The sequence below is a fragment of the Myotis lucifugus genome, unplaced genomic scaffold (assembly GCF_000147115.1).
Source record: "Myotis lucifugus unplaced genomic scaffold, Myoluc2.0 scaffold_169, whole genome shotgun sequence".
Lineage (NCBI taxonomy): Eukaryota > Metazoa > Chordata > Mammalia > Chiroptera > Vespertilionidae > Myotis > Myotis lucifugus.
In genome coordinates this window covers 565,256-587,133 of record NW_005871217.1, presented here as the reverse complement: position 1 = coordinate 587,133, position 21,878 = coordinate 565,256, and the positions used below count along the sequence as shown (strand labels likewise).

Genomic DNA, 21,878 nt, shown 5'->3' with positions numbered 1-21,878 from the left:
TTGATGCCACGATGTTACCTGGTTCTTGTGAGCAGAAACACAGGCAACTTAGATGCCTTAGACATATGTGTTCCAGAGGGTGCCCTTTGAAGTTTGAGAGCCTCAGGAAAGTTTCCAGGGGTTCAGAGGTTTGGGAAGTTTTGAGATTTTCCTTCTAAAGTGAGAGACAGGTTGCAGCACCTGCACCACACACCATAAAGAAAGAGGAACAGTGTATGGGGCGCCTCTTCAGAATTTGCAGCAGACCCCTAGAGTTTGAGCCATGCCATCCTCTGCCAACAAATATCTTAGCATTCAGAAAAGCAGCTTCTGGCTTGCTACAGAACCTTGATAAAGAATGAATGCCTGATTATGTTATAGATAACAATGATTACAGGACCCAAATGTTCATCATGAACTGGGAGTTATCTAATTCACAGAATCATAAAATTGGATCTGCTTAGCTGCTTTCCATTAGAAATTGAAGTGATATATTTGATACTAGGCACAAGTGAATTGCATGAGCAGATGGTTCAGACTCCCATGTTTTTCTGTTTCTAATGCTTCACCACCTCTTCCTCATCCTATATGACTTCAAGAAAAGGAAGAAAAAGTGCATGCCTGGTTTATGGAAGGATTTTATGCCAAGGACTTACATACATTTACCACAAAAATTTGAGGTAGCCTCTTTAATAATGTTCACTTTAGAGGGAGGAAAGTTTGGGGACTTAGCTTAAAGAAAACCATATACCTTTATGCCCTTATTGTTCCCTGTTCTGTTTTGGGTGCTGAAAATACTCCTAGTTCAAATCTCACAATAACATTGCTGGATAAATAGGTGGTGTTCATTTTGCAAAAGAGGATACTGAAATTCAGAGAGGTAGTTTACCAACTGCCTAATTCCAAAGCCCATGCTCTTTGTGATATTATTCTGTCTCACAATATTTAAACTCCTATTATGTGAGATTAAGTGCTTTATGTATGTGGGAAAAATTTGAGCTTCACAATTTTGAGATAGTTATTAGGTCCATTTTCCTGGTAAGAAAGCTGTGGCTTATAGGTTGTATTTGCTCATGATCAAACAGCTTAGTAAACATCAAGGTAAAAACTGAACCCAGATTTGTTTGGTTCCAAATCTAGGCCTATCCTAGGATACTGTACTGCTTTACCAAGTTAAAGAGCAAGTATAGTCACTTCCAGCTGCCATCCATTAATAGAAGGCTTCTCTGTTCCAGTCCCTATCCCCTGCTTCACTTTCAGAAACGTTGCTGTAAACTTTCAGTCCACACTTTGTTACCTGACAAACAGGCTCTTCATCAATAAAAGAGAACAGAAATGTATGGAAATGGGACCCTCAGTAAGAATAGAGTCCTGGTTTTACAAAGTTCAGAAGCTCTTTGCTCTCCTACAATTGGAGGGTTTTAAGTTGCAGGAAAATATAGCTAATGCTCATCTTGACCTTTTACTGTGAATTTACTAGGGCTTTTCAGTGTTCCTCTGATTCAACATTCCTTTTCAGGGATTCTGGTTGTCTTTCACTCCATGGTACAGATGCCTTCATTTTGTTTTTATTGATGTTTAGCTTCTTTGTATTATTCTGTTGTCGGTATCCATCCAAGCAGTTTGTCTATATCTGCAAGTTTATCTGGGTTTTAAAAATGCACACAGATGCATTGTTTCATTATAAGATTTCCATTTTAATCCCAAGGGATCATCTGGCAAATTTCTGCTTAAGTAGTTATTCTATCAAAAGTTAAATTTCTAAGTGTATTACTTAAAGATTTATTTTTCCATTTTTCTTCTTTGTGCCTCCCTCATAATCCAAAACACCCTTTGTGAATACTTGTTTTTCTCAGCCTGCAGATTGCAGAGCCTTAATAGACAAACTCAAGGTTTGTAATGATGAGCAACTCCTCTTGGAACTGCAGCAGATCAAAACATGGAACATTGGAAAGGTATGTGAACCCATGCTTCCAAAAGACAGGGCTCCCTGGACTAGTACATCATTTTGTATGCTCTGATATGGAAAGAGAAACCATAATGAGGTAGCCTCATTTAGCAATCACTTAATAAGCATCTAGTGTATGTCTAGCATAGCTGTAGATTAGTAACTTTTAACCTGTGAATGGTTGCCAAGGAAATTTTGAAAGAAATATGAGAGGAAAATTTTGCTAGCTGAGGAAGAGGAACATTTAAGATTTTTACTTTTAGTTTAAAAGAATCTTCTTTGATAACTAAAAATGAACACGTCAGGTAAAATGGGTTCTGGAAGGGAAGAGTCACTGTGTTTGTAGACCTCAGAATGTAGCCAGAATTCTGCCTCAGAAGACTTAGCGCAAAGGGTTTTGTGGCATCTAATGGTGTGTGCGGGCGAGCAAGCAATAACAATTCATGTCCATGTGGTTCAAAGCACAATCTTTCTCATGGGTTTCTGTATTGATGAGGGATTGAAGAGAAGCAAAGATTGGAAGTGAATTTGTCTAGGTGTCACACTCAGCAATTCATTGTAACAAAGTACCCACACAAACACCTTATTCTTTTCTTCCTCTTTTTCTTTCTCCAGTGTGAGTTATATCACTGGGTGGACCTGTTGGACCGCTTTGATGGAATTCTGGCAGATGCTGGGCAGACGGTGGAGAATATGTCGTGGATGCTCGTATGTGATAGGCCGGAAAAAGAACAACTGAAAATGCTTCTCTTGGCTGTGTTGAACTTCACAGCCTTGCTCATTGAGTACAGCTTTTCCCGGCATCTGTACAGTTCCATAGAGGTAGGAGAGGCTCAGACCTCTGTGCTCTGTTCTTAACTGGAATTGTTCATGTCTGGAAATAAGGAAATTGCTATTTCTCTCTGAGGGATTACTTGTTTCCTTTTCATTATGGAACTCGGGGATTTTCCATGTCAAAAACAATAGTAGGATGTTTCTTGGATATAGATACCCTTCACAGGATTGATGGGAAAATTCTTCAAGAAATTAATGAAAATGTAATACATGTACTGAAGTATTCTTCGGAATTTTCAAGAATTGATCTTTGTCTCACATATTAGAGCAGCCTCAAATTACTTTTAAACTATTAGAAATAGTTTTATTTCCTTGACACTTTACTGTACTCACTGCTTTTCTAAGTTTCTTTGCTGCTTTTCAGTCTTCTTTCCTTTTTCCACAAAATGTGTATTAATATCATGCTAGCTATTCTTAAAAAGTAAAGTGGGCACAGGAATCGGTGAGCTTTTGAATGGGTCAAAAATCACCATAAGAAGTACAGTGGGGCCTTGACTTACGAGTGTCCCGACTAATGAGTTTTTTGAGATACCAGCTGTCTCTCGGCCGATTTTTTGCATTGAGTTGATAAAGTAATTTGAGTTAACGAGCTCCTTAACGAGCTCGGTCTCGGAACAAATTAAACTCTAAGTCAAGGCCCCACCGTAACTCTTTCCCTTTAGCCTAACTTTAGACTTTTCTATCACTGTTGGTTAAGTACCCTGTTGTGGTGTGTTAATTTTCCTAAGTCTTCCATAAAGAAACAGAATCAGAACAAACAAGTAGAAAGAAAATAGCTTTGGAAAAGTGGAACAACTGGACTAAGGACCTAGCACCCAAAGTTTTAAGTGGGGAATGTATAAACTGTCTGTTGGAGATGAAATGGTTTAGCTGCTAAAGAAAGTCCATGGCCTTGGGGATAATCAGCAATTGAAAATACCTGGGTTCATTTCCAATTGAATTGCATACTGATTTTAATGTTGACCAAATGCTTCAATATATTGGTGTTTCGATTGTATTAAATAACCAAAATAGAGACTCTCGTGTAACTGTTATATACACTGTTCCATGACAGTCATGTGCCCCCAGGTATTGCTATCTTCAGCTCCTATATGAAGGACCCTGTGTTTTAATTCCGGTTTTATTTGTCATAAAGGATACGGGAGCATAACATTATCTTTTATTTGTAATACTTTTGGTTTAGTTGGAAATGGTGTTCTTGAGTTCCACTATGTATTAAAATACCATTTTGTTTCTTTTGTAATCTTTTTTCCTGTGAGGTCACCTGTGCAGTTTTGAACTGCTGTTCAATTTTTTAACTATTATTGGTTTTTCTGAGTTGCCACCAGATTGTAAGTTTCTTGGGGACAAGGTGAAATGTAAGGCCCAAATACTTACACGTTTTTTTGGTGTTCTTAAACTTCTTGATAGTTAGGTAAATGTTGACAAATCTGTATTGGCATTTAAATTTTCAATGTGTAGTGTGCTTGATACCATGAACCTGCCCTCTTTTGTCCCTTATAGCATTTGACAACTTTACTGGCTTCCTCTGATATGCAAGTGGTGCTGGCAGTCCTTAACCTTCTGTATGTATTTAGCAAAAGATCAAATTACATCACCCGCCTTGGATCTGACAAGAGAACCCCACTGCTAACCCGGCTGCAACATTTGGCAGAGGTGAGTCATGGGTGAAGAGTTGGAAGGGCACAAAAATTGCACCATGTAGTGCCTTTTCACAGGTGTTTCTTGCAGTGTCAAAATGGATAGGAGTCCCTAAGTTAACTTTACTGACCTAATTGAGTAGAACTATTGGTGCCCACTTAGCTAGGTTCCAAAAACCCTAAGAAGTATTCCCAACTAATGGATTAAGGAATTTGATGAATCTCTGCTCACAAAACAGAATCTCTTTGTTCAAAAATGACAACTTGTCTTCTGGAAAGAAAGTTCAGAATCAGATTCTACATGGGGAGGAGGTATGGTGCAAAAAAAGATCTGAATTTGTGTCCTGGCCCTGCTCATTATCTCTGATATCATTTTCATCTGGGAATTTAGTGTATCTACCATAAAGTAGTTTCAGAGTAAAAAAGTTTAAGGTACTTAATGCTGTTTTCAGTAATTAGTTGGTTTGTGATAGTAGTAATTGTAATTGTAGGCAAAAGCTCTACTAAAAGGTCAACTCAACCAAACTGTTGTCCAGTGTTCCTAGAGATAAATTGACAATACAGTGAGGTAACCAAGTAAACAATTAATATATAGAAACAAATAGCTCCTCCATACATCAGTAATAACCAGGTAGAAAGTGATTAGAAAAAAGACCCCATTCACTGTATTCATAAGCATGGTGGCTTTAAAATATCCATATTGGCTAAAACTAAATTTAAGAAAAAATAATGTGGAAGGTTATATATATTGTAATCTTGTGAAGAAGGAATTCTTAAAAATCCCAAAGCATAGCCTTGGCTATTTTAGTTCAGTAGTTAGAATGTCAGCCTGCGGACCGAAGAGTCTCGGGTTCAATTACCATTCAAGAGCATGTTCCTCTGTTGCAGGCTCGATCCCCAGCGCCGGTCAGGGTGCATGTGGAAGCAACCAATCAATGTGTCTCTCTCACATCGATGTTTCTCTCTCTTAAAAAATACGTGGAAAAAATCCTCAAGTGAGGATTTTTTTTAAATCCCAAAGTATAAACCATATAGTAAAAATTTGAATTTTATAATATAAAACTAAGACTTCCTTTTCAATGAAAGATGTCTTAACTCAGTGCTACTCCTTTTTAAAAAATATTTTTATTGATTTCAGAGAGGAAGGGAGAGGGAGACAGAAACATCAATTATGTGAGAGAATTATCGATCTGCTGTCTCCTGCACACCCCCTACTGTGGATTGAGCCCACAACCTGAGCATGTGCCCTGACCAGGAATAGAACTGGTGACCTCTCGGTTTCTGGGTGGACACTCAACCATTGAGCCATACCAGCTGGGCTTCAGTGCTACTCTTAAAATGCTTACACTGGAATGTAAATCAGCACACTGCTTCCTTCATGAAGAAAAATATCAATTGATCAATTATGTGGTTGAATAACATTCTGGTGCAAACTCATTTTGTCATGGAACAGGAACATTCAAACAATTGGTGAAATAGCAAGTGGTCTGTGGACAATATTACACAGCACTGCCAAAGATAGTTAACAGACTGGTGATAGATAGAGAGATTTTTAGCAATGTTTTAAGAGTTTCAAGGGTCTGTTAATGTAGAATATCCAAAAGTGCCTCCAAATCAACAAGGATAAACAGACAACGGATATAGATAGACAATTCATAGACCAGGGAACTCAGCACAAATAGATGGTCAAACTCATTAGTAATTAGAGAAATACAAATAAAGCCACACACTTTATAAAACTATATCAGATTAGTAGAAATTAGAAAACTGTATAATGGTATGTGTTAGCAGTCATCTGAGGCTATAGGAACCCTATGTATTGCTGATAGGAGTATAGACTGGTATTCCTGGGTATATATTCCAAAGATCATATCACATTATTCCATAAGGTCGTATCTGTGAGAATATGCATTATTGTGGTAGGGAGAAGTTGGGGGCAATCTAAGTGTCCCATTATTAGTAGATTGAAAAGTAAAATGGTGTATGCATATGTACCAAAAGCAGTGGACCAAATAATACACATAACAACATTAATAGTTTTTTAAAAGTGCCATGTGGAGGAGGGTTAAAAAATATTTACAGTAAACCCTTGGTTTAACGAACTTGGATTTAACAGACAAAATTTCCGATCTGTATGTCATGTGAAAATTAACATCCTGTTAATTTTTAAATGCTTTTAATCAAGATTTCCTTATAATTAAATTAACAGGGTTTTTTAAAAAAGTTAATTCAGTTATTTTTAACGAATTTTAGAGAACAGGCCATATGTTGGGAAAAAAACACTAGTAATTTCATTGACACACATAAATGACATATCTATATCTATAGTCTACGTATTTAAATCCAAGCGTCATAGCTACTAAACAATGTTTGGGGAATGATTAGCACATGATCACACTGCATTGCACGTGGTAGTTGGTTCTGTTGTCACATGGCTTGACTTCCTGCAGCATTTTTTGTTGTTAATCCTTACCCTAGGACCGTGGTCGGCAAACCACAGCTTACGAGCCACATTCGGCTCTTTGGCCCCTTGAGTGTGGCTCTTCCACAAAATACCACGTGTGGGCGCGCACGTACAGTGCGATTGAAACTTCGTGGCCCATGCGCAGAAGTCGGTATTTTGTGGAAGAGCCACACTCAAGGGGCCAAAGAGCCGCATGTGGCTCGCGAGCCGCAGTTTGCCGACCACTGCCCTAGGATATGTTTTTTTTTCCCCATTGATTTTTAGAGAGAGTGAATAAGAAGTAGGGAGAGGGAGAGAGAAACATCAATGTGAGAGACACATTGAATATGCCCTGACCAAGGCCGGGGAGCGAACTCGCAACCCATGTACGTGCCCTTGACCAGAAATCAAACCTATGACCCTTAAGTCCCCAAGCTGATGTTCTAACCACTTAGCTGCACTGGTCAGAGCTCTGCAGCAATTTTAATGCATGCTCCCAGATGAACTATGCCACGCCCCAGCTGTGTGCATTTTTGTACTCATGGTGACTGGTGAAAGCATGCATTTACTAGACCTATTCAGTATAAATTTAAAATTATAGTAATACTTAAACTATTCTGTGAAAAACTAAGTCACTTCATGTAGCTGTAAGTAGTGTTCTTTTAATGGCTACATAATATTCCACCGTTTGGATGTCCCATAATTCAACTATTTCTCAACTAATGCATATTCATTTTTCCTGTTATGAGCAATGATGTTACATTAAGCAGTCTTGAATGTATGCCTTTACTTACTGATACTTTTGATTCTATGATATAGTCCAAGAAATCTTCATGTTACTTTAATTGGCACTTAGCTGATGAGTAGTGAATTAAGCATCTTTTTTCATATTTGGCCACTAAGATTTACTCTTGTGAATTGTCAGTTCATTTCTTTTACCCATTTTCCTATTGGTTTAGTGTGGTTTTTTAAGATTGAAAACATTTTATTATGCCTTAATTATGTAATAAATTTGTTTTCCTTTTTCCCATTATTTGTTCCAGGGGTCCTCAAACTTTTTTAACAGGGGGCCAGTTCACTGTCCCTCAGACCGTTGGAGGGCTGGACTATAGTTTTAAAAAAAACTATGAACAAATTCCTACGCACACTGCACATATCTTATTTTGAAGTAAAAAAACAAAACGGGAACAAATACAATATTTGTATTTGCAGGTGGCCCACGAGCCGTAGTTTGAGGACTCTTGATTTATTCCATTTTTTAGTGTTTCTTTGTCATCTGTTACAAGTTTTTTTTCCCCTCAATCTTTGTTTTCTTTGTTTATTGCATTTCTGTACATAGTGGTTTCATAAACAGTTCAGAAAAAGTGCTTTAATGGCTTTTAGAATGTGTTGTGTAGCATATTTTGTTCTTTATGGAAGTGACTTTGTATGTGGTATCTTTTCTTATGGTAGTTTTTTAGTGACTCAATCCAGAGATATGGGCTGATAGTGAATATGAATAGTGATTAGTGAACTGAAAATGTAAGGGAAGTTCTCCAGGAAGACTTGTTGAATAAGTTGAGAGCCAGTTGGTTGGTTTTTGCTAAGGTCTATGGTACACGGGTTCTCAAACTTGAGCATATACCAGAATCAATTTAGTAAAGCATACATTGGTCTCCCTCCTCTGATCATACCCCTTAACCCCACCCATTTCTGATTTCCTAGGCTTAGGGCAGGGCTTGATAATACACATTGCTAACTAGTTTCCAGGTGATACTAAGGCTACTGGTTCAGGGACCACACTTTGAGAACCACTGGTCTAGTCTATCCTATTGGGTAAGTTAAAGATTTTTAACTAATTTTTATAGTTCCATCTCAAAGAACATCAGGTCTTTAGCGAATCCCATCTAGTGAGATGGTGTCAAATAGGCCTTTCTGCCATGGTTGATGTAATCGTTATTTATTGTATGTCTACTTAATTGCCAAGAACAGATGGTAACTCTACTGGGTGTAGGTGAGGACAATGAGACTCAGAAGTTACATTGTTTTGGGTGAAAGGCATTAGGATTTTTTTGCACCTAATAAAATGTAACATCTCCTGTTCCTGTCTTAGACAGTTGGAGTTGTTTGAGTATGGTTTTTATTCTAAATCTGGGTGTCAGCCTGAGAACTAGCTCCTGCATCCACATCCAAACTTTTCAACCAGAACTGAACATAGTAAAAACATTTCCTTTTCTTCAAAAAGTTCACATGGTGGATGAGAAAGAAGATTACATGCATAATAAAAAAGACAACTAGTTATTCTGAGTAGTACTGACTAGTAAGTACCCTAGAATCTTAAACATTTCATGGATTTATCTTGTTGGCTATAAAATAAACTTTTCTTCATATCTGTATATATAAAACCCGAAGCGACCAGTCGGTCGCTATGATGTGCACTGACCACCAGGGGGCAGGCACTCAATGCAGGAGCCACCCCCTGGTGGTCAGTGTACTCCCACAGTGGGAGCGCCACTCAGCTGATTAACGCTCAGCTGACTAACGGGCACCAGACACAGGGCTCAACTGTCCCACCTTCGCCTGCCCCGCCTCTGCGGCAGCACAGCAAAGCTGGGGATGAGGCACAACGAAGCCGGGCTGGAGGGACCCCGGGCCTCTAGTTAAAAATATGTGCTTAGCCCTGACCAGTGTCGCTCAGTGGTTGAACATCAACCTATGAACCAGGAGGTCATGGTTCGATTCCCAGTCAGGGCACATGCCCAGGTTGCGGGCTCAATCCCCAGTAGGGGGTTTGTGCAGGAGGCAACCAATGATTCTCAACATTGATGTTTCTATCTCTCCCTTCCTCTCTCTGAAATCAATAAAAATATACTGCTATTTGTAATACTTTAAACAATAAAATGAAATTAAAGAAATAAAACTAAACATATACCGACCATTAAAAAAATCCTATCTACTATAACAGTAATATGCAAATTAACCATCACTCCGTTACAAAGATGGCAGCGGCCATGGAGCTGGAGGGAGCAGGAGCCTTGCATTGCCCCGGTGATGGAGGAAGCTATTCTTCCTGCCTGCCCTGGCTGGCCCTGAGCTCTGCTCAAGGCTACAAAGTTTCAGTTATAGAAGATAAATAAATCCCTGATACCTGCTTCCAGCTGGCATGGCCTCCAATCAAGGAGGGGCTGGGAATATGGATTGCCAGGGGCAACCCAGCTTCCAGCCAGACCAAGGCAACAAAGTTTCAATTATAGAAGTTAAATAAATTATAGAAGTTAAATACCTGCTTCCAGCCTGCAGGCATGGCCAGCCTCAGCTGGGAGCTTGGGTGGCTGGGGGCCGTGGCCAGCCTACAAACAGCCATCAGCCCCTCACCCATGCTGGTCACACTCTCATAGGGTGAGGGTCCCCGCTAGGGGCTTAGCCAGCCTGCAAACAGCCATCAGCCCCTCACCCAGGCTGGCCAGTCACCCCAGTGGGGACCCCCACCCTGAAGGGGGTGTGGCCAGCCTGAAAACAGCCCTCAGTCCCTCACCCAGGCTGGCCAGGCACCCCAGCGGGACCCCCCACCGTGATCTGGGACAGCCTTCAGGGCAAACCAGCTGGCCCTCACCCGTGCACCAGGCCTCTATCCTATTTAATAAAAGGGTAATATGCAAATTGACCCTAACAGCAGAACGACTGGGAATCACTGGTCACTATGACACACACTGACCACCAGGGTGCAGACTTATCAATGTAGGAGATGCCTCCTGGTGGTCAGTGCGCTCCCACAGGGGGAACTCTGCTCAGCCACAAGCCAGGCTGATGGCTGCCAGCACAGCGGTGGTGGCGGGAGCCTCTCCCGCCTCCTCAGCAGCCCTAAGGATGTCCGACTGCAGCTTAGCCCTGCTCCCTGCTGGCAAGTGGACATCCCCCGAGGGCTCCCAGGCTGTCAGAGGGATGTCTGCCAGCTTAGGCCCGATCCCCCGGGGAGCAGGTGGACATCCCCCGAGGGGTCCCAGACTGCGAGAAGGCGCAGGTTGGGCTGAGGAATGCCCCCCTGAGTGCACAAATTTTTGTGCACCAGCCTCTAGTATTCTATATAATAAAAGGGAAACATGTAAATTGACTTTCCCTCCACTACGCTCACCAGTCAATCAGGAGTGAGTATGCAAATTAACCCAACAAAAGATGCCGGGTTAATTTGCATACACAGGCGCTGAGCAGCCTGGGTCCTTGGAACATCCTCGGCACCCACCTCACTCCTAGCCTGTAGCCCCGCACGTAGGCCCTGAGCGGCTGGGGACCCAGAATGTCCCCGGCCACTCCGGGCCTATGGGCGCAGGCGTCAAGCGGATGTTCACACTCTGTGGCCACTTGTGCGTGCGCCGGCACCAAGTGGCGGCCCGAGTCCACGCCTCCCAGCCCGGCGCCCACAACGCAGGGCTGGCTGCCGGCATTGGGGGCGTGCCCCCTACCCCCACCCCCTCGGCTGCAGAGACACACCCCTAGCCCAGTGGACACAACGCAGGGAGTCCTCTGTGCATGAGCTGCAGAGGAAACACCTTTTCTTTTTTTAAAAAAAATATATTTTATAGATTTTTTTTTACAGAGAAGAGGGGAGAGGGATAGACAGTTAGAAACATCGATGAGAGAGAAACATCAATTAGCTGCCTCCTGCACACTCCCCACTGGGGATGTGCCCCCAACCAAGGTACATGCCCTTAACAGGAATCAAACCTGGGACCCTTCAGTCTGCAGGCCGACGCTCTATCCACTGGGCCAAACCAGTTTGAACGTAAACACCTTTTCTGACCGCTCATTGGCTAAGCTCCCTGTACGCCGCCACTTGCAGTGTTCTTGGTAAGAATCCAAGAAGGTGATCTCGGGTTTTTCCACCACATTCCTGGAGGAAAAAATGAAGGTCCGCTGCTGGAGGGGCTAAGAAATGTCATATCCTGCCCTAGCCGGTTTGGCTCAGTGGATAGAGCCTCTGCCTGCCGACCGCAGGGTCCGTGTTTGATTGTGATCAAGGGTATGTACCTAGGTTACAGGCTTCTCCCTGGCCGGGGCCCAGGTCAAGGCTCATACAGGAGGCAACCAATCAAAGTGTCCCTCTCACATTGATGTTTCTCTCTGTCTCTCCCTCTCTCTTCCACACTCTCTAAAAATCAATGGAAACATATCCTCAGGTGAGGGGGAAAAAAAAAGAAAGAAATGTCATATCCTATGAAAGACACATCTTGACAATGCCTAAAGAAAATTGTCATTTTTTCATGGTGAAGGGACTGGAGTCCATGTTGATAACACCTTGGTGACTGCGGTGGCTGGCAGTGGCTGCAGCAGCAGGGTGACAGGGCTGGCGCCTTCCCCTGATCAGCCCGGTTGCCTCCCTCAGAGGGAGGCCTAAGCCGTCAATAAGACATCCCCTGAGGACTCCCAGTCTGTGAGAGGGGGCCGGCTGCATTGAGGTAACGCCCCCCCCCACCCCCGTGCACGAATTTCATGCACTGGGCACCTACTTTATATATATGGGCTGCAGCAGCGGGATGATGGGGCAGCGTACAGAGAGCTATAATATATACATATTAAAAATGTACTCAGTGTTTTATAAACTTAGAAATGTACAGGAGAAAATTTATAATTGTGTGTACTCTTAGCATTTGGTACACTTTTCTTAGTCTTTACCTTATGCATATTTCTTAAATAGCTGAATGCATGTGGTATTAGGCATATAATTTTGAATCCTACTTTATTTACTTACCATATAAACATCAGTTTTCCCATATTAACTTTACATTTTATTAAAAATAATTTTTTATTTAATATAATGGTAATATGTCATAAATGTCACAATAACACAGACTTTCATGTGTCAAGTTTGGCTTGAACATGTTCTTTTAAGGATCCCAGGTTACCACAACTTTCTAATTATAGGTGCTTGATTTTTATTAGATCACAAGATGGAAAGTGATTTTCTTGTTACAGTAATGATAGTAGAAATATTGTAAAACAATTAATTGTGACAACAGAAGAAACAAAAGGAAAGTTGTGAAGAGGTACAGCCCTTCAAACTTATTCTCTCTTACAAATTTCAGGTCCTTGGAGTGAATGATCTTTTCTGCTATGTAGCATCAAGTGTTAATAGCCTTTATTCTCATGGCTTTTGGCAAATTCCATGTTTCCTCACTGGAAGTCTGGGGTGTAGCCAAGCAAATATTGAAAATGTAATGAGAAATTACTTTTCCTATTGTTAAATCTTTTTTATAAAGCTATATGAATTAAAATAATGTGGTAATAACAGTGGAATTGGCCCGTTTCAAGTTTCCAGGAACAGATCCACCACATAAGAATTGTATTTATAATAAAGACGACATCAAATTAGCAGGAAAAGGAAATTCCTATATAATAAAGAGGTAATATGCAAATTGAACCTCATGTCACAAGATGGCCACCACAAGATGGCTGCCCCCACATTGTCACAAGATGGCCGGCAGGAAAGGGCAGATGGAGAGCAGTTAGGTGTCAATCATGCCGGCAGGAGAGCGGTTAGGTGTCAATCAGTCCAGCAGGGGAGCAGTTAGGGGGTTATCAGGTTGGCAGGCAGAGGGGATTAGAGGTGATCAGGTTAGCAGGCAGAGGTTGTTAGGGGTGATCAGGCTGACAGGGCGGCCAGTTAGGAGCAATCAGGCGGGCAGGCAGGTGATCAGTTAGGAGCCACAGGGATCAGGCCTAAACCGGCAGTCAGACATCCCCTGAGGGGTCCCAGATTGGAGAGCGTGCAGGCTGGGCTGAGGGACACAGCCCTCTCCCCACCCCCCACCCCCCAGTGCACGATTTTTGTGCACCGGGCCTCCAGTTATTAAATTATTATAACAACTGGCTACCTATTCGCAAGGTAATTAAGATAGACCCTAACTCATCACAGTATAATTAAGATCTAGTTAAAAGCATGAAGCTATGAGCATTGAAAGAAAGTATAAGTACATGTTTTTATGTTGTTTGGTGTGGGCAAGTTCTTTTCAGGAACAAAGCTAATACCATCAAAGAAGAAATTAATACAATCTTTTGTATTTTAAATACTTTAAATATTTTGAATATTTTTAAATACTGTCATACTATCATACAGTTATCTCAGTTTTGTTATATTTCTCTTATCACCACAGTGAATAATGCATCAATATTTGTCCATATTTAGTCACAAAATTTTTTATGAATTTGAGAGAGAGAGAGAGAGAGAGAGAGAGAGAGAGAGAGAGAGAAACATCTACAGTTCCCCTCTTATGTTTTTGGTGTCACAGTATACTTTTTACATTGCAAACTCATTATCTTTAATACTTTTGTCCTTTCACTTTTATTACCTATGGATAATTGTTGGAGATAGTGTTCTCCTGAGGCTCTCAAACTGCTGAGAGTGGCTGCAGCCAGTTCACAGGCCACTGCAGGGTCCATAGCTGGGACCAGAGTCTACATCCCTATTACCATGGATCTTTTGGCTTATTGGGCTGGATTCCACAGTTTACACCAAGCATTTAAAAAAATTTTTTTTATTGATTTCAAAGAAGAAAGGAGAAGGAGAGAGAGTTAGAAACATCAGTGATGAGAGAGAATCATTGATAGGCTGCCTCCTGCACGCCCTCTACTGGGGATCGAGTCTGCAACCTGGGCATGTGCTCTTGACCGAAATCAAACCTAGGACCCTTTAGTCCGCCAGCTGACACTCTATCCACTGAGCCAAACCCACTAGGGCCACAAAGGCATTTTTGTCTGGATGGATGCCCAAATTGTTGTGGTGACAGTAGAGAGCAAGAGACGTCTTAATCAGCCATCTCCCTTATGTCACTCTTCCGTTTGCTATAATTTATTTTTTTGACTATTATAATGTGGTTACTTTAGAAGTCAGATTCTCACCCCTCCCCAGAGTTTATTGTTGTTTATACTTTTCTTAACCAGTTTCATAATTCTTTGTATGGCCATTGATGTCTTTGTTCTATTAGCTTAATGGTCAGCTAGTGATTTGCTTTAAACTCTTAGAACAACAACAACAAAAACCCTCCCAGTCTTTGCAGGTAGGTTCTGTGTGTATTTTGGTGTCTTCAGTTTTAATACTCAGTATCTTCAACTCTGCCTTAGTCTTCATATCTGGTTTGTGCAGAGCCTGATGGTCAGCCAGAGGTGTGTGAACTTAGATCTTCTAAGATCTTTTCTGAGAATGTGCTTAGTCTTGGCCTTCCAGATTCCCAGGAATAAAAAGCCCTTATTTCCCAAAGCATTTCACTCCCCAGCTTTTCTTCCCAAGCTGTTCAGTTTATTTATCTTAGTTGTATATTTTGTCCCAGAAAGCAGGGATTAATGCATTTATTCTTGGATGTTTTCAACAGATGTCCAATTCAGCCTTGGAAGAGTTCCAAATTAGGCCAAAAAAATTGTTAGCTCAAATGCTGTTACGAATGCAGGCTGGTTAGTAAGAAGTATTATATGGCTTAGGTTTTGGATATGGAAGCCAATACTAGTGTACAGTTGAGCTATTCTCCCCCATTACCTCAGGGTCTAGTAATTATCAATGAGTTTTTAGACTTTGTGGTGTCAGAAGTACAATAGTGGTGATTAGTACAGAGACTTCTCCTTTGCAACTTGCCACATGTGAGAAATGGAGGAACTAGAGAGCATATTCCACCATAGTGAGGGAAGTGAGCAGGATGAGTACTGTAGGCCTAATGGGACAAAACTCACCTGTCAGCAGGTATAACAGCAAGCATGTAGAATGCAATTGCTTGCAGTAGCTGGCCATGTTCTCCCTAATAACATCCTCACAGAACAGTGAACTTGATCTCATGGGAGAAATTACCTTTAGGCAGATGATCTTGCCTCGAGTCTTAAGTTCTTGCTTTTTATTTGCTTCCTCTTTTCACTTGACTTGCACGTTATGTGTCTTTCTATACTGTGTTCCAGGCAGCCATATATTCTTAAATGTTTTATACACAAAGCTACCTTAAGCACTGTTTAAACACTGTCTTTTTTTTTCTTTTTCCAAGAGCTGGGGTGGAAAGGAGAATGGCTTCGGACTTGCAGAATGTTGCAGAGACTTGCATATGATGGTAAGTTACTGTTTGGGATGTGGGTGTCTTTTGGCAGAGCTGTGTGTGATTTCTATTTGAGCCTTACTTTACAATGAATATATGGTACATAAAGTTGCCACTTCACATCAGGACTTTTGAAGAACCTAAGATCAATTGAGACATAGTAAACCTCGTCTAGAAATGCTTGCGCCCTCAATGTGCTGGTAGTAGATGAAGAACCTTAGAAACACAGTATATGTTCATAACCAGCTCTTGAGTAGAAAGCTGAATTGGGTGAATCAATTTGAAACTGACAAAAAATCCCAAAAAGTGCATTTGCTTGTATTCTCTCACTGGAGCTGTTGGGAACTCTGGACAGTTTGGCATGATTTAAGAATGTTTGAAGAACAGTTCTACCACTAGAGTTAAGAACTTAACATGTTCTGTGTGCTTTCCATGTGCACCCCTCATGCCCTGTTCTGCTCATACCTTTCATCCATGTTTAGGTTATGAGCGCAGGCCATCTCTCCTCTGCTTTGATGTGTTACTGTGGAAACACAAGGCACACTTGGATTTGTTATAACAATTCCGTGCCAAGAAGCAACTATATTTTCCAGCAAGATATACTACTTTTATCAGTTTATCATGTATAGGACAAATGGTTGTGATGAAATTTATTGACTTTAACAAGCAAAGGGACTTTTTTTTCTGGTCACAGAAAATGACAAATTAGAACAAATTACTTTTCCCATCTTAGCTGGTATATTTTATTTAGTGTGCATTATGTTGATGGATATTGGATAATATGGGAGGTGAGTGTTGTCTGTTTAATAATCAAAGCTACATAAATCTTACAGGGTATTTAGTTTGAAATTCTAATTTTCTATCTTGAAGTTTAGTTGGTTAATCCTGAATCTTTTTATGTATAAGAAGCTTGTTCTTCACACCATGGGCAAAACAGTATGATACACTCTGCTGGGATTTGCATGATGTTTCTTACCCATTTTGGTGCCAGCCTATGTTAAGAAATCACACATATTTTAAAAGTTTTTTTATTGGTTTTGAGAGGGGATGGAGAGGGAGAGAGAGAGAAACACATCTGTGTGAGCACCAAACATCAATTGGCTGCCTCCTTCATGCCCCCTACCAGTGATGAAGTCCACAACTGCTGGGCATGTGCCCTGACCGGGAATCAAACTGGCAACCTTTCGGTGCACAGGATGACACCCAACCAAATGAGCCACACCGGCCAGGGCACACATCTTTTTACTTACCGATATTTGGCATGTTATGAGACTTTGAAAAATATGTGTACTTGAAAAGGAAGTAATACAAAAACATGTTAAAAATTCTAAGATTATAAAAAGGTATATAATAATGCATCCCCAGAGGCAACCACTGTTACTGGTTTCTTTCAAGGATATGTTTTAATTGGCATGCTGTTGTGGTCTTACTTTGTTTTGCATGTTGCTTTTATAGAGTTAGACGATTTGTTGTCAGGGTCTGAATTATATTGATTTGGTATCTGCTTGTGTAGAAAAGCAGTTGGATATCATGAGAAGTGGTATAGAGTGATATAGAAGGGAGTATATGAAGAATTGTTAGGGTATACCCATGAGGCATAGTTTAAATAAAATATTTCAATAGGCAATGATACACAATAAGGTTTCCATAAGAATTTTTTTTCCCATTCTTGAGCTGGTGCCTAGACCCTTGTATTTGTTTTCTTTCTTAGATTCTTATTCATTACTGCTTTGCAGGCTTGCCCCTCTTTTCCCTCTTGAGAATAGTTACAGTCCAAATTGACTTATTAGTAAGAAATATGAAAACTTTTGGAGCTCTAGGCTCCATCATCCTCATTCTATATTATAAGATGTCTGAGCTCTGCTAAGACAAAGAATGAAGGCACTGTAGCTGTTGACTACAATGCTCATTCTGCTGCCACAATAAGTTGCACAAAGTGGCTAGGACTGAGGGAAGACTTGGGAGAAGATGGTATCTGATTCTTTCATGTGCTTTATACACAGAAATACCCACCCAGTGCAACTACACTACACTTTGAATTCTATGCAGACCCTGGGGCCGAGGTCAAAATCGAGAAAAGGGTGAGTCTCAATCAGACTTGTTCTGATAGAGTCTATGATCTACTGTAACTGGGGTTGACTTTTCTAGAACTCCTCAGTTAAATGAGGGAATGGTTTTGAGCTACATTGCTGCCTTCCCAAGCTAAACATACCTAATAGCTTCTCAAGAATAAGTGTTCATTGTATGCCCAGCTCTGATAGATTTGGATCTTATGTTGGAGCTACCAAAAGCAGGGCTCCTTATATGGGGCACTGCTATACCTAGTATATTTTTCTTAGTCTCAGTTCCAACATGCAGTGTAATAATCTGGATAGTGATGGCTCGACTTTCTCTACTTAAGCCAGCCTGCAAGAAATCTATATATTGCTCACCAGGGTTCTGCTTCAATTATCTGGTCATTCCATATTCTTTGAGGAGATACAAAAATTCAGTTTGGTTTAGAAGTAGCCTAGTGAATAAGATATTTTTTCTTTTGCCTACAATATATAACAAAAATAAATAAACTTTCTAGATTAATGGCGCCTTTAAAACAGCTCTAATGCATATTTAAAGAGAAACCATTTTCATGGATTCAGTTTTTGCTATGAATACAGAGGCTGTGAGGATTAAGACAATGAAGATTATAAGGGGACAAGGAAGAATATGAAATGTGTCTGGTTATGTATACTATATTTTCATGCTACTGGTTTCAAAGAAGCTTTCCTGAGAATAGTCTGTATATAAAATGGGTATTTTGGGGAGACTCTAAAGTTATCTTGATTTTAAGAGGACTCAGTCAGGCTTCACCCTAGGGTGACAGCTTGGTTTTCAGACAGCTCTTGCAGTCTTATGGCAGGGGAAGCTAAGGTATACAGTGACCCTAACAACTCTCCTATCTTTTTTTATTTCAGACAACTAGTAACACACTACATTATATTCACATAGAGCAACTTGACAAGGTACGAGGAATCTTTGACTGTTGACTATTTTCTTAACATTTGGTTTACTTTTTGTTCCTAACTATTTTTTTTCTAATGTAGATTTCAGAAAGCCCTTCTGAAATCATGGAATCTCTTACCAAAATGTACAGCATTCCTAAGGATAAGCAGGTATGATATGTCCTAAAAATATCTAAAGGGTGTGGATATTATTCATATAGGTTAATGATATGTGCTGGACTAGAAGACACTGTAGCAGAAAGATTTTAATCAGACCGTGGGCAAATTAGCCTCTGTAAGCCTTAGTTTCCTCATTTTTTATGAGTTCAACACTTCCTAGGTTTCTTATGAGAGTTAAGTGGTGGTAGTACAACATTTTGGATACCAAAGGAGAACACATTTAGTTATGCTGTCTTTTTCTGCTCACTGTAATGGTGATAAAATACTTAATTTGATTAATAACAATCAGAACTCTTGCCAAATGTCTCCAGTTTGTTGCCTATCAGTTGGCTTATGTTGGGATAATAGAATTCTATGTGCCTCTGTTTTCTCGCTCCCATTTCGTCAACTGTCCTCAGAGTGGAACTGTTCTGTTTGGCACCTTAGCAAATAGCAACAGTAAACCATTTTACCAAATAGCTCAATAGGTATGTGAGCTCTTAGAAAGTATAGTCACCTTTTCCATTGATTTCCTAATTTAGGTCTTCTGTCTCTACAGATGCTGTTATTTACACATATACGACTGGCCCATGGCTTTTCTAATCACAGGAAGCGGTTGCAAGCTGTTCAGGCGAGGCTGCATGCAATATCTATATTAGGTAAGAGAATAACACTGTATAATTAACAGGCCCCAGTTAGGCAATTTAGACTTGATTTCCTTTGAACTTCATCTGTCTTTGTTGCTGTGAGGCTTATTATAGTTACCTAAGTGGCAAGTTAAATTGTAAAATTGCCAGCATTTCTAGTGTTCACCATATTCATTATTCTTAAGCTCCTTAATGTTGGATCAGAAAGAGCATAGGATGATTATTGATACATGGGTTCATTGTTGATTTTTATCTTTTTTGAGTGTTTGAGTAGTCATCTCTCCTGGCACTCCTCTTGCTGTTTCATCTTCCTCTTCTATGGCCTTCAGGTGTATAATTTTGAAATAATTCAGAAAGTATTTGTTAAGTAGTCAATACTCTGCATTTTAATTTTACTGTAGGGTGGTATAGTAGAAAGCACACTAGTTTCCAAATCAGTCCTGGGCTCTTACCCTGACTCTGCAAGATTACTAGCCACATGTTTATCTTGTTGGTTTCTATTTACTCATTTAAATTGGGACAGTACTTATTTTATAGGCTGATATGAGAGTTAAACAAAAGCATGTACAGCACCTAATATAAGCGAGGCATGTAGAAGGTATAAAATGGTATCTGCTGTTAATATTGTCAGCTTTTATTATGTTATTACTTGTCCATTCTTTTAAACTATACATTCTTCGACGTGAAAGTCCTACTCTTCTCTTTGTACTCATACCTACCATAACTTCTGGTGTGTTAGTGGGTACTCAGGAAATGTTTATTGAAAACTAAATGTGCTTATGGTAGTTGCAAGAAGGAAGGGGACAGGGGGGTAGGTAAAGAAGTATGAGGGGGATAAAAGGTGATGGAAAGAGACTTGACTTGGGGTGATAAACACACAATACAATATACAGATGATGTGTAGAAACCAATATAATTTTATTAACCAATGTCACCCAGTAAATTCAGTTTAAAAAAACGAAACGAAACATGCTTAATCCCACTAGTTTGGTCCAGTGTTATCTCTGTGTGGGGATTCCTTGAAAGTGGATTACATGAATTCTCAAGTTTTATGCCAGGATCATGCAAGTTTCTGGCTTAGTCTGCAGTAGTGCATAAATTCTGTTCTTTACAGGCTTTTGCTTCCAGTGAAAACAGAAGCATATGATGATGCTAAAATGGAAGTCTTACATCATGAAAAACTCTTCATTCTCTTTTTATACTTCTATTCCCCAGATCTTTGGTCAGGACAACCAAAATCATTAATTGGAGAATCTGTTGGTTAAGTGGGTATTTAGAGCTTATCATATTTGATTTGATTCTCTAGAATTCAGTTGTTCTGCCTACCATTGCTGGTTGGAAGGGAATCCTTACCCAGAACCAGTAGGTGTCAAAAGGTTTCTCATTGGGCAGTGGCTTGACCACTGCCTTCTCGCCTAAAGTATTTATTTCTCCTTTTGCAGTGTATTCCAATGCCTTGCAGGAGTCAGCAAACAGTATCTTGTATAATGGGTTGATAGAGGAATTGGTAGATGTCCTTCAGATAACAGATAAGCAGCTTATGGTAAGTGTTTATTAATATTCTGCTGTGTATTTTAGGCTTGTGTGTATTTATTTGCCTTTTGGTATTTCCCAGGGGTTTAGAATGAACCCCAAGAGAGAATCCTGGCCCGTTTACTTCTTTTTCTGGCTATTTAGCAGCAAAATTGACAAATGCTGGATTTTCAATATTATTCTAAACAAAGTCCCATCTCCCCCAAGCAGTTGCTAGTAGAATGACCTAAATTTTAGAATTTTGGGTATTAGCAACTTGTTTGAGTAATCTACTTATTTAAAATACATACCTGGCCAGCCGGTGTGGCTCAGTGATTGAGGGTTGACCTATAAACCAGGAGGTCACAGTTCGATTCTCAGTAAGGGCACCTGCAGGAGGCAGCCGATCAATGATTCTAATCATTGATGTTTCTGTCTCTCCCTTTCCCTTCCTCTCTGAAATCAATACGAAACATATTTAAAAATAAATAATAAAACATACCATGCTTACCTTCTGTTTTCATAGGAGATTAAAGCTGCTTCTTTACGAACATTAACATCAATTGTCCACTTGGAGAGAACACCCAAACTCAGCAGTATTATTGACTGTACGGGAACTGCATCCTATCATGGATTTTTGCCTGTACTTGTACGGAACTGTATCCAGGCCATGATTGGTAAATTTTGATGGTTA

The 21,878-nt window shown here is 40.3% G+C and overlaps 1 protein-coding gene across 15 annotated transcripts in view; it reads left to right on the top strand.

Annotated features, from left to right (window-relative positions):
• The window catches only part of HUWE1 (HECT, UBA and WWE domain containing 1, E3 ubiquitin protein ligase), a 142,704-nt gene that overhangs the window by 34,784 nt on the left and 86,042 nt on the right, over window positions 1–21,878 (top strand). For 12 of the 15 annotated variants that reach the window (XR_002831059.1, XM_023760014.1, XM_023760016.1 and 9 more), the window contains 10 exons: window positions 1,836–1,934; window positions 2,543–2,749; window positions 4,265–4,417; window positions 15,841–15,903; window positions 17,892–17,969; window positions 18,840–18,887; window positions 18,969–19,037; window positions 19,585–19,684; window positions 21,094–21,215; window positions 21,711–21,861. Coding sequence is in view for 14 of the 15 variants with exons in the window: in XM_023760014.1 (XP_023615782.1) it covers window positions 1,836–1,934; window positions 2,543–2,749; window positions 4,265–4,417; window positions 15,841–15,903; window positions 17,892–17,969; window positions 18,840–18,887; window positions 18,969–19,037; window positions 19,585–19,684; window positions 21,094–21,215; window positions 21,711–21,861 (1,090 nt within the window). In the remaining variant the exon portion in view is untranslated. The remainder of the gene's footprint in view (window positions 1–1,835; window positions 1,935–2,542; window positions 2,750–4,264; window positions 4,418–15,840; window positions 15,904–17,891; window positions 17,970–18,839; window positions 18,888–18,968; window positions 19,038–19,584; window positions 19,685–21,093; window positions 21,216–21,710; window positions 21,862–21,878) is intronic. The other 3 variants (XM_023760017.1, XM_023760026.1, XM_023760022.1) reach the window with 2 other exon arrangements.